General features: G+C 46.6%; 1 protein-coding gene across 1 annotated transcript in view; it reads right to left on the reverse strand.

Annotated features, from left to right (window-relative positions):
* Window positions 1-13,064, reverse strand: part of SLIT1 (slit guidance ligand 1) — a 160,408-nt gene that overhangs the window by 23,996 nt on the left and 123,348 nt on the right. Inside the window, exons 21-24 of the mRNA XM_046652826.1 lie at window positions 12,704-12,772; window positions 9,857-9,928; window positions 7,216-7,287; window positions 6,281-6,352 (exon numbers count right to left, since the gene is read on the reverse strand). Of these exons, the coding sequence (XP_046508782.1) occupies window positions 6,281-6,352; window positions 7,216-7,287; window positions 9,857-9,928; window positions 12,704-12,772 (285 nt within the window). The remainder of the gene's footprint in view (window positions 1-6,280; window positions 6,353-7,215; window positions 7,288-9,856; window positions 9,929-12,703; window positions 12,773-13,064) is intronic.

Consider the following 13,064-nt stretch of genomic DNA (forward strand, 5'->3'; position numbering starts at 1 on the left):
TGTCGTCTGTGAACAGCGAGAATTTCACTTCTTCACTGCCTAATTGGATTCCTTTTATTTCTTTTTCTTGCCTAACTTCTCTGGCCAAAACCTCTAGTACTATGTTGAATATGAGTGGTGAGAGTGGGCACCCTTGTCTTGTTCCTGTTCTCAGATGGATGGCTTTCAGTTTATCCTGGTTGAGTATGATGTTGGCTGTGGGTTTGTCACATATGGCCTTTATCATGTTGAAGTATTTCCTTCTATACCCATTTTATTGACAGTTTTTATCATAAGTGGATGTTGGATCTTGTCAAATGCTTTCTCTGCATCTATAGAGATGATCATGTGGTTTTTATTCCTCATTTTGTTAATGTGGTGTATCACATTGATTGATTTGTGGATGTTGAACCATCCCTGTGTCCCTGGTATAAATCTCACTTAATCGTGGTGTATGATCCTTTTCATGTATTGCTGTATTTGATTTGCCAGTATTTTATTGAGGACTTTTGCGTCTATGTTCATCAGCGATATTGGCCTGTAATTTTCCTTCTTTGTGTTTCCTTTGTCTGGCTTTAGTATCAGGGTGATGTTGACCTCGTAGAATGTCTTAGGAAGTGTTCCAACTTCCTCAATTTTTTGGAATAGTTTGAGAAGGATAGGTATTAAATCTTTGAATGTTTGGTAGAATTCTCCAGAGAAGCCATCTGGTACTGGACTTTTATTTTTTAGGAGATTTTTGATTACTGTTTCAATCTCTTGTGATTAGTCTACTCAGATTCTCTATTTCACCTTGATTCAGTTTTGGGAAGTTGTATGAGTCTAAGAATTTATCCATTTCTTCTAGATTGTCCAATTTGTTGGCATATAATTGTTCATAGTATTCTCTTATAATCCTTTGTATTTCTGTGGTACCCATTATAATTTCTCCTCTTTCATTTCTAATTTTATTTATCTGAGCCTTTGTTTTTTCTTAGTGAATCTGGCTGAGGGCTTGTCAATTTTTTGTATCTTCTCAAAGAACCAACTCTTTCATCGATCCTTTCTACTGTTTTTTTGGGTTTCAGTTTCATTTATTTCTGCCATAATTTTTATTATTTCCCTCCCTTGCTGACTTTGGGCTTTGTTTGTTCTTCTTTTTCTAGTTCTGTTAGGAGTAGTTTGATTGCTGATTTGAGTTTTTTCTTGTTTGTTAAGGTGGGGTTGTATTGCTATGAATTTCCCTGTTAGGACTGCTTTTGCTGCATCCCATATGAGTTGGTATGGTGTATTTTCATTTTCAGTTGTCTCTAGATTTTTTTTATTTCTCCTTTAACTTCTTCAATGATCTATTTGTTGTTCAGTACCCTGTTGTTTAGTCTCCACATGTTTGTCATTTTCCCAGCATTTTCTTTACTTGATTTCTAGTTTCATAGCATTATGGTTGGAAAAGATGCTTGATATGATTTCAGTCTTCTTACATTTCTTGAGGCTTGCCTTGTTTCCCAACATATGGTCTCTCTTTGAAACTGTTCCATGTGTGCTTGAGAAGAATGTGTATTCTGCTGACTTCGGTTGGAGTGTTCTATATATATATATATATTAAGTCCATCTGGTCTAGTTTTTCATTTAGTTCCACTATTTCCTTGTTGACTTTCAGTCTGGATGATCTATCCATTGATGAAAGTGGGGTGTTAAGGTCCCCTAATATTATTGTGTTGCTGTTAATAACTCCTTTTAGGTCAATTAATAGTTGCTTTATGTACTTTGATGCTCCTGTGTTGGGTGCACGTATATTTATAAGTGTTATGTCCTCTTGGTGGAGTGTCCCTTTTATCATTATATACTGCCCCTCTTTGTCTCTCATTGTCTTTTTTATCTTGAAGTCTACTTTGTCTGATACAAGTATGGCAACACCTGCTTTCTTTTGTTTTCCATTAGCTTGGGGTATCATCCTCTATCTCTTCACTCTAAGCCTGTATTTGTCTTTAGAGCTGAGATGGGTTTCCTGGAGGCAGAATATTGTTGGGTCTTGTTTTTTAATCCAGCCAGCAACTCTGTGTCTTTTGATTGGAGATTCAATCCATTTACATTTAGAGTGACTACTGAGGGCTTAATACTGCCATTTTATCTCTTGTCTTCTGGGTGTTCTATATTTCCATTGTTTCTTTTCTCTTGTATTTCTGACTGATATTTCAATTTGGTGGTTTTCTGTGATGGTTTTCTCAGGTTTCTCTTTACTTAAGATTTGTGGCTCTGTTCTGATTTTTTGTTTGGTGGTTACCACAAGGTTTGTTTAAAAGATCTCATAGGGGCTGGCCTGGCTGCATAGTGGTTTAGTTTGCATGCTCTGCTTCAGCAGCCCAAGGTTCTCCAGTTCAGATCCCAGGCATGGACCTACATACCACTTAGCAAGCCTTACTGTGGCGGGCATCTCACATATAAAGTCAAGAAAGATGGGCATGGATGTTAGTTCAAGGCCAATCTTCCTCAGCAAAAAGAGGAGGATTGGTGGCAGATGTTAGCTCAGGGCTAATCTTCCTCAAAATAAAAAGATCTCATAGATGAGACAGTCCATTTTCTGATAGCCTCTTATTTCCATCAGTGATTACTGATATATGAGGGCTTAATGCTGCCATGTTATCACTTGTTTTCCAGTTGTTCCATATTTCCCTTGTTTCTTGTTCTGTGTATTTCAGACTGACAATTCAGTTTGGTGGCTCTCTATGATGGTTTTCTCATTTTTCTCTTTATTTATCATTTATTTCTCTGTTCTGATTTTTTAATTAGTGGTTACTGTGAGGTTTGTATGAAAGATCTCACGAATGAGATAGTCCATTTCCTGATAGCTCCTTATTCCCTTAGTCTAAGCAGATCCCATCCTTTTCCTCTTCCTCTTCTAAGGTACTATTGTCACAACTTATTCTATTTTGTGTTGTGAGTTTGTGCTTAAAATGAAGTGATTATATTTATTCTTGATGCTTTCCTTCCCTCTGTCTCTAATGTCATAATTGTTTGCTAATCTGTTCTGATAGAGAGTTGTAATTTTCTGATTGTGTCTGCCTATTTATCTCCTTGCTCAAGGCTTTGTAAACCCTTTCTTTTCTTTCAGGTATGAGGGCTTGCTTGATTATATCTTGCAGGGGGGATCTTGTGGCAAGGAACTCCCTCAGCTTTTGTTTATCTGGGAAAGTTTTTATTTCTCCATCATATCTGAAGGATATTTTTGCTGGATAGAGTATTCTTGGCTGAAAGTTTTTGTCTTTCAGAATTTTGAATATATCATTCCACCCTCTCCCAGCCTGGAAGGTTTCTGCTGAGAAATCCACTGAAAGCCTAATGGGGTGCCTTTGTAAGTTATTTTCTTCTGCCTTGCTGCCCTTAGTATTTTTCTTTGTCATTTATTTTTGCCAGTTTCACTAATATATGCCTTGGAGAAGGTTTTTTCACATTGATATAATTAAGAGTTCTATTAGCTTCTTTTACTTGTAATTCCAGCTCCTTCCCCATGTTTGGGAAGGTCTCAGCTATTATTTCTTTGAAGAAGCTCTCTCCTCCTTTCTCCCTGTCGTCTCCCTTTGGAATACCTATAATCCTTATGTTGCATTTCTTAATTGAGTCAGATATTTCTTGGAGAATTTATCTCTTTTTAGTCTTAGTTCTCTCTCCTCCTCCATCTAAAGCATTTCTATATTCCTATCCTCTAAATTGCTGATTCTAACCTCCATAATATCAGCTCTGTTATTTAAGGACTCCAAATTTTTCTCTATCTCATTCATTATTTTTTCCACCTCCAACATTTCTGATTGGTTTTTCTTTATAGTTTTAATCTCTTTTGTGATGAACTCCTTCTGTTCATTAATTTTGATCCTGATTTCATTGAACTGTCTTTCTGACAGTTCTTTCTGACTCTCTTGTAACTCGCTGAGTCTTTTATGACAGCTATTTTGAATTCTCTGTCATTTAGATTACAGATTTCTGTGCCTTCAGGGTTGATTTCTGGGTGCTTGTCATTTTCCTTCTTGTATGGAGATTTAATATTATTTTTTCATACTGTTTGATTGCATGGATTTGTGCCTCTGCATAGTGATAGTATCTGGTTGCAGCTTCCACCTGCTGTCACTGGGTGGGGGTCAAAAGCTGTGTGATCTGAGCCTGCTATGATCCTTGTCAGCTATGCCTGCCCAAGCCTGGGCCACTCCTTGGGACCACAGTGGCCCTGTGGGCAATCCCCTTGGATGAGAAAGCAATCATGCGGAGGCTCAGGGCTGCTGCCACCTGCTCCCACAGTGCTGCCGAGATGTGCTCCCCACTTTGGGGCCACAGCAGTACTAAAGGTGTTCACAGAAGCTGGAAACTTGTTCCCCTGGGCACGCAGATCTGCCACCTCTTTCTAGGTCACACTAGCCATTGTGTTTGGTGGGCTGGGCCTCCCCACTGGGTCCAAGCCTGGCCCACTCCCTAGAGACTGTGGCAACACTGTGGGCCCTCTCACCAGATGGGAAAGTGATCATGTGGTGTCTCAGGGCTGCCATCAACTGTTCCCACAGTCATGCCGAGGTGCACTCCCACCCTTGGGGTCGCAGCAGCGCTATGAGCACTCCAGCTGGGAGAGCAGTCGCACACATGTACAGGGCTGCCAGGGGGCTGGAGAGTGCTCACCTATCTCCACCACCTCCCTCTGGGTAGTCCATCCCCCTTCATTTTCTTTTCTTTTCTTTTCTTTTCTTTTTTTTTTTTTGAGGAAGATTAGCCCTGAGCTAACTGCCACAAATCCTCCTCTTTTTGCTGAGGAAGACTGGCCCTGAGCTAACATCCATGCCCATCTTCCTCTACTTTATATGCGGGATGCCTACCACATGTACAGGGCTTGCCATGTGGTGCCATGTCCACACCCGGGATCCAAACTGGCAAACCCTGGGCTGCCAAAGTGGAATGTGCAAACTTAACCACTGCACCACTGGCCTGGCCCCTCCATCCCCCTTCAGATGTATAGCTGCATGGGTCTCTCAGGCGTCCTGATGTGCTGTATGTGTATCCTCCACTGATCAATGAAGGTCCATTTAGTTTTAGTTGGAAGGGTGAGAGACAAAGGGAACAACTCATTCTGCCATGTTGTTGACATCACTCTTCTCATTGCTTTTTTCTTTTTTTTTTATTGTAGTAAAAAATGTATAACACAAAGTTTGCCATTTTGACCCTTTTAAGTGTACAATTCAGTGGCCTCAATTATATTCACAGCATTGTGCAACCATTACCACTATCTCTTTCCAAACTCTTTCATGACCCCAAACAGAAACTCTGTATGCATTAAACAAAAATTCTCCACTTTCCCCTGCTCCCAGCCCCTGGAAACCACCATTCTCCTTTCTGTAGCTATGATTTTGACTATTCTGGGTATCTCATATCAGTGGAACCAGACGATATTTGTCCTTTTATGTCTGGATTATTTCACTTAGCATGTTTTCAAGGTTTCTCCATGCTGTAGCACATATCAGAACTGCATTCCTTTTTATGGCTGAATAATATCCCATTGTATGTATACACCTTATTTTGTTTATCCATTCATTGGTCAATGGACACTTGGGTTGTTTCCAGTTTTTGGCTATAGTGTAAATAATGCTATGAACATTGGTATACAAGTTTCTATTTGAGTCCCTGCTTTCAATTATTTTGAGCATATACCTAGGAATGGAAATGCTGGGTCATATGGGAATTCTACTTTTAGCTTTTAGAGGAATTGAGCTTACTATTTTTTAAGAATCCTCATGATGCTGTCAGCTAAATGGTTTTGGAAGCAATTCTATATCCAATTATACCACTTCTTGGGGTCAGGAAATTTCTGGAGCTTATCCCCCACCATGTGATGTCAGAGGCACAATACTGGTGTCATGCTTATGAGCACGGGCTTTTGAGACAGAGACAGAAGACTCCAGCGCCACCAGCTACACAACTTTGGGTGAGCTTCTCACATTTTCTGGTCCTGTGTCCTCACGTGTAAAATGGGAATAGCACTACCTAGGTTGTAGGATTGCTGTGAGGATTAAATTAGGTGATGCAGGTGGAGTGCTTGGCAATCAATAAATGGTCATTACTACTTTTATTACTGCTTGTGAAGAACTGTTCTCAAATTCCGTTGTTGCGACTGATGAAAGACAGAATGTGTAAGAGCCTGAGATGGGGAGCACGTGAAGTTCACAACCTTAATTAGTTTCAGGTAAAAGCAACAAACTCTGACAGTCTCAGGAGGTGAGGTCTTTCCTGGAATCCAAGTTCTGTTTAAATCCAAAGAGGCCCTGAGAATTGGGCCAGAGTTACTTACAGGTGAGACAAGGAGGTCACGTCTGCGAAGATGCCCTCTCGGAGGGTAGAGATGTCATTGCCATGCAGGGATCTGAGGAGAGAAGAAGCCGTCAGTGCCTCACCTAGAGAGAGACACGTGAGCACTGATGGAGGGATGGGCGTGGCCCTCTGCTGAGAGGGACTTGGCGTCTTACCCCTCAGATGTCTCAGTCTATGGGGGAGATGGCCCCCAGCTCAGAGACCCTGTCCTCTTGGCCACCAGCAAGTGAGTGGGAGCCCCTAATAATCCACATAGACCACCCTGCCCCTTGGCCCTTTTGGATGACTCTGTTTTTGCCATCATAAGTAACTCAAGCACCATTTCTGTTTATATAACACATGGAACGTGTGCAACCGTGTGCCCTCCCTCACTTGGGCCAGGAACGTGAGGGAGTAGGCATCTTTTTGGTAAGGAAGTTACTCTGGGAAGCCATAGGCTGGGGGTGAAGAATGTCACCTTGCCCCAGGAGGGGCTGCCAGACCACTCATGCATAGATACATGAGAGGCCATCACAACAGGCGTGACAGAGGGCTTTGATCACAGGGCAAAAACCTCACAGTGGGAACTCTTAGAAAAGGTTCACGAATCTCTTGCAAACAAGCATTCTCCATCTGAACAGGAGACTCACAAATGAAGGGCTAGATTATCTTGGATGCTGCCCCATAACATCCTCCCCCAACACTCACCCCTAACACGACTTGGGGCCAGACAGCAACCCCCATTTCTCAGATAGTGTCCCATTCATTCCTCAGTCTCTGTCAGAGGCTTGAATAAGAGCGGACTGGCCTCCCACCTTTGGACATAGTTGGCCCCACTGGGGCCCCAGATGTGGGGACCTTACTGCCCACTGGGTGGGTGGCAGGGCCCTCAGTGGGGCAGATTTCCCTGGAGGAATGAAGAGCGGGGAGACTTACAGTAGGCGCAGGGAGCGCAGGCCCTGGAAGGCCAGAGGAGGGATGCACTGGAGGGCGTTGTAGCTGAGGATCCTGTGGAAGGGAGGGAGGGAGAGAGGAGGGAGGGAGGAAAAGGGGAGAGGTGGAGGAAGGGAGAGAGGAGGAAGTGGGGGAGAGGGGAAGAATGAGGCGGGAGGCACCACAGTGCCGCCCAGGCCCCTGCAGGCCCAGGGAAGTGCTCAGGACACAGGGGCAGTTTTGCTCAGCAGCTCTGTGGGGGAGGCCAAGCAGTGGATGAGAGCGTGGGCTGAGGCTCTGGCCTAGTAAACCAGTGATCTCCAGCATGTCCCCTCACCCCTTTATGCCTTAATCAGCTCCCTCGGCAATAGAATAGGGACAAAAACAATGCCAACTTGATAGGCTCTTCTGCGGGTTAAAGGAGACCCCCCAGGGGAAGCTCCCAGCTCGGTGCCTGGCTCCCAATAACGGCTCAGTAACGGGGAGCCACTATTAGGAGGACTGAGGACATCCCCTCGTGGAGGCTGCACCAGCAAGGGGCACAGGTGCAGGCCCTGTGAAGTTGACCCTGACAAGCACCTGCCCCGGGAGCATACCATCTCAGTGCATCACCTCCAGAGGGGACAGGGGCAGGCTGGGCATGTATCGTAATTTACCATTAGGAAGCTGTGATGATGAGGGAGGGGCCATCACGAGCCCCGTCATACAGACGAGGAAACAGGCTCCGTGAGGTGAAAGAACTTGCCCAGGGCCATGTTATTAAGTTGGTAGACTGGGTTTTCATCAGTTTTTCAGTCTCCAGAGCCCACAGGCTAAACCACTCTCCCCAAATGCTTCCAAATAAATGAACCCATCAAGGGCAGACAGGCAGCCTGACAATAAGGGAAACGATACTTGTAGTAGCCCCAAGTGGAAAGAGCCCAAATGTCCATCAATGGACGAATGGATAAACAAAACTGCGGGGCATCCGTACAATGGAATACCTCTCATGGATGAAAAGGAAGGAACGACCAGTACATGCAACAACCTGGAAGAATGTCAAAATAATTATGCTGGCTGAAAGAAGCCAAACCAAAAAGGGGTGCTATTGTATGATTCCGTTTACGTAAAACTCTAGAAAATGTGAACTCATCTATAGAAAGCAGCTTGGTGTTTGCCTGAGGCTGGGTGCTGGGAGGGGCGGGGTGGGGTTGATTATCAAGGGGCACGAGGAGACTTCCGCCGGGTGATGGAAGTGGTCACTATCTTGATCGCGGTGATGGTTCCATGGGTGTGAACACAAGTCAAAATGTATCAAATTGTGCATGTTAAGTATGTGTAGTTTATCATATGTTAATTACACCTCGGTAAAGCTATTGCTAAAGTAATAAGAGAAAGAAGACGTTCCTGTCACAGGAAAAGGCTCTGTTTCCCTCGCAGCTGCAGGGTCGCTTAGACCAGGATGTCTCAGCCTCAGCACTACTGACAATTCTTTCTTAAGGGGCTGCCTCGTGCCTCGCAGGATGTTGAGCAGCATCCCTGGCCTCTACGCATGAGATGCCAGTAGCTAGCCCCGCCCTCTTCCAGCTGTGACATTGCCAAATGTCCCCTGGAGGGCAGAATGGTCCCTGGTTGAGAACCACTGCCCTAGACCACGGCAGGTTCACACCAGGCTCCTGAAGACTTTGGAACAGGAACCAGCTGACTAGCAGAGCCTGGGGCAGACAAGTGCAGGTGAGAAACTGGAACCCGCACTTCGTGGCCTCGGGCCGGCATGCTGCTCCTGCAGGCCTGGCTGGGTCGGGACCCCGCCCTGGCTCTAGTGTTGGACTACAGCAGAACCTAATGGAAAATTTTAAGTTCTTGGCACATTTTCTGTAAAATGAAGTGTGGAGAAGGTGAATGAGATACACTCTTAAGCTCCAGACATATATAAGCCATGTTTGTTAATACTTTCCAGCCAGTCACTTGGAAAATAATTAAAGCAGTCACTAAAATATCTTAGAATACGGGCATAAAAGTGTTCAGAGGGTCACTGTCCACAATAGTCCAAACTGGAAACAACCCAAATATCCATGGAGAGTAGAACGGATAAGGAAGGTATGGCCTGTTCCTAGAAGGAATAGTATGTGGCAGTGAATATCAACAGACCACAGCTTCACACAAGATGGGTGGATCTCACACACATAATGGCAAATAAAAGAATATATGCTGTATGATTCAATTTATATAAGGTTCAAAGATGGGCACAATTACACTTCATTGTGCAGAAATGCATATGGAGATGGCAACACTACAAACAAGATCTCATCTTACAAGTCAGGGTGGGGACTGCCTCAGGGTGGGGGAGGGAGGAATAATACCGAGGAAGGGATAGGGGGACTTTTGGGGTGCTAGCTGTGTTCTATTTTTTGCGTTAGGTGTTTACACATGTGCTAGCTTTATGATTATTTATTAAACTGGACATTTATATTTTTTGCACTTTTCCGTACATGTGCTGTATTTCACAATAAAAAATGTTTTTACAAGTCTCTTCAGCTGGCAGCCCTGCCACACTCCCTGGAGGGTGAGGGAGTCTGCAGGCTGCGAGCAACCGCCAGGCTTGGGGAAAGTCTCTGTGGCAGCGGCCGCGTGCCTCCCCCACCTCCCCCGCCCTGGGACTCACAGAGTGGTCAGCTGGCTCATGTTCGTGAAGGAGGAATTGCTTAAGGAACTGATCTTGTTGTTACTCAGGTCCCTGGAAAAGACAAAAGCATCATCGTTTAGAAAGAAAGAACTCAACCCTGGCTCTCTTATGGCTCCTTGCCCTCCCCCTCTCTGCCCACGGCCACCCCCCAGCCAGGTGGGCCAGCGGCTCCAGCTGCCACTCCAAGGGTGTGGGGAGGGGTGGAGAGAGGCACGTGATTCACAATTAGCTACAGCCCTCCACCCTGCTCCCTGAACTCGCTAGGTCCCCCAGGCTTCATATCTCCATTTCCTCACCCCCTGCCCCAGGCAAGTATAGCCTGGTTCCCGCCCCCTTCCAACATGGACATGCTCCCACCAAGGGCACGGGCCGCCTAACTGCCAGATCTAGTGGGTGCTCTCCTTTCTCTCTTGCTAGCACTCTATGCAGGCTGGTTCACTAGACCTCCCTACAATCCTTTGGGATTCTTGAGGGGCTGCCTCGCACCTTGCAGGATGTTTAGCAGCATCCCAGCCCTCTACTCTATCCTGCCCTCTTCTCAAACCTTTCACCTCCCCATCTTTCCTCAGACCCCTGACGTCTTCCCGCTCTCCCCTCCTCCCTAGCTGAGCCTCCTCCGTCTCTGGGCAAGTGCTTCTTTCTCACCCACCCTCAGGCATGGGGATCGCTAAGGCCCTACCTCTCTCTTCCTCTTCCTTTAGTCCACTCTGGGTGCTCTCGGGGATGCTCCTGCTTCCGTCACCATCGTGTGCTGACGGTGCCCTCCTCTGTGGCCCCAGCTGGCCCTCTCTCATGAATTTCTCCCAGGCCTGATGCCCCACAGACACTGAAACTTGCCTCCAGATCTTGTGCTTTCTCCCACCCCCGTGCCCCGTGCTGCACCTCGCATCCTAGTCAACAACTCCGACAACCTAGAAACCCTGCCCTATCCACTCATATCCACCTCCACACACCCTCTCCATCCCTCGTCTTATCCATCACTGGCTTGTACCTCTGTTCATCTGTCACATCTGTCCCCTCCCCCTAAGCTTCTGCTTATGTCAAGCCACTGTCATCTCTGTCCTCACACTGTGCCTCCAACCCTCACCTCATCTCTCACCCACAGCTTGGCCCCATTTCGATCCATCTTCCACAGGGGTGGGCACCTGGGCAATCTCTCTATGACACAGATCTGACCAGGTCACTTCCCCACCAAAAACCCAAAGCACCAACTCCAGACCCTTTAGCCCGGTCACCTGCCAGGGCCTCCAGGGTCTGGCCTCACCTCTCCCTCATTACTCCCCACACATCTTGCATGGATTTGCCCCTGGATATCCTGTTCCCTCCGCCCATGTGGTGAACTCTGGCTCTCCCCGAGCCCCGCACCCTGAGTTCATCACTTGCCCACCTTTGAGCCACAGCCCTGATCTGCATTTTCCTCTGCTGGAGCACTCACACTCCACACGACGTCACATGCTCCCGCTTCTCCCTTCTGCCTGTCCCCCAGACCATGACATTCGGGAGGAGGAACCAGGGCTTATGGGCATTCACATCTGCTCGCTTCATGCAGCTCTTGGCTCAGCAAATGTTCGTAAAAGGAAACCACGTGCCCTGCCTTCATTTTCTCTTAGTAAACCTTCCTCCAACCAGTCTCACTCAGAATCATTCATTGTTCCTAGATACACATGTGAGTGCTTCACGAACAGTCCGTACACTGTGTGGTCCCTCCTCATGATGAGGAGGGGGTGGTATCCTGACCCCTGACAGGCTGTTTCCAGTAAGAACTGGCCCGACATTAGCCCTCTTTCCCTCCTTTCCTCCTCAAGTTTATCCGAGCTGCCTCAGATGAGACCAAAGAAGGGTTGTCTCTCTCTTTGGCACTCGGCCACCAGCCACCAAATCACTACGCAGCCCCTCGCTGGCACAGTCGAAACACATTCGTTAGGTCATCAGCAAAGACAGAAAGCTGGAGCTTCAAAATTCTGTAAGCCAATGCGACTCAAAATAGCCAGTCCTTGAACTGGATGTCCGAACAAGGAACCTGAGCCTAAATGCAGTCACCTATGACACGAAACACACAGCTAGCTTAGCTAACGTTTTTGTCACAGCAAGACGTTCTCAATGAAGGAGGCAGTAGGATGATTTACATTCTGGCGCAAGTTCCTTATCTAATTGCCGACCCACTACCGACGGTTCTCGGGCTGCCACTGGTCCACAGACCAAATTGTGAGTAGCACTGCTTCAAGCAAAACTAAGATGGAATGTTCTCTGGACTTCTTTTTGTTAGAATCTGGCCAATGAGCAGATAAAGACAATTGAAGTTAGGTGTTAATTAGGCTGGAAGGCTCAGAGGAGCTGAACTTATTCTCAGGCTTGTCTATTTTCATGGGGTGGAAAGAGTGAAAGGTGGAAATAACAAAAAAGCAGACGTTAGCCTAAAGAAAAACTTAGTTATAGATGTACATCGTAGCTGCCGTATTTCATATTTGGCTTGGGGGCCAAGGGCGGACTGTTTTCCATCACCCTGTACTTCTGCTCTGGCTCCCACCTTTGCAAGGATGACCCACATTAACAATAATCACCAGCCAAGAGGGAGGCTTGGGGAGATGGCTGGGCAGAAGCAGACAGGGTCCAACCCAAGGGAGCCTGGAACAATGCAATTCCCAAGCATGGCCACTAGGTGGCAAAACAGCTCTATGCACGGATGCTCCCAGAGGGAAGGGGTGAGATTAAAAAAAACAAAGTCAGCCAGAAGTGGGGTCTGTAGGGACCCTCCACATTTAGATGCTGATGGCCCTCCTGTCCTCGGAGGCAGGTCTGGGATCCTCAAGTGGCCTGGATACTCACACAAGCTGCAGGTACTTGAAGGTGGACAGCTGTCCTGGAACCAGTGTGAACTGATTGCCATCCAGGTAGCTACAGGAGAGAACACAAGCAGTTAGTGCCACCATCTGGGCCTCTGGCGGTGCCTGGCGCTGGGTACATGTAGACCACACAGCCAGCCCGGAATCACTTATGGGAGGAGAAAATACGTAAATTTCTTAGGCTGTTTGGGTAGATGCCATACAAAGAACTTGGTAAAAGCCACTGAGACGTGAAGCCTCTCTTGGCTTCCTTCCCGCCCCCCAGTCTCGCCCTCTCGGCCTCCTCTCTGTCTGTGGGCACTACTCAGGGCTCAATCCCGGGCCCCCTCCCCTTCCCCCTCTGC

This window comes from Equus quagga, chromosome 2, assembly GCF_021613505.1.
Source record: "Equus quagga isolate Etosha38 chromosome 2, UCLA_HA_Equagga_1.0, whole genome shotgun sequence".
Lineage (NCBI taxonomy): Eukaryota > Metazoa > Chordata > Mammalia > Perissodactyla > Equidae > Equus > Equus quagga.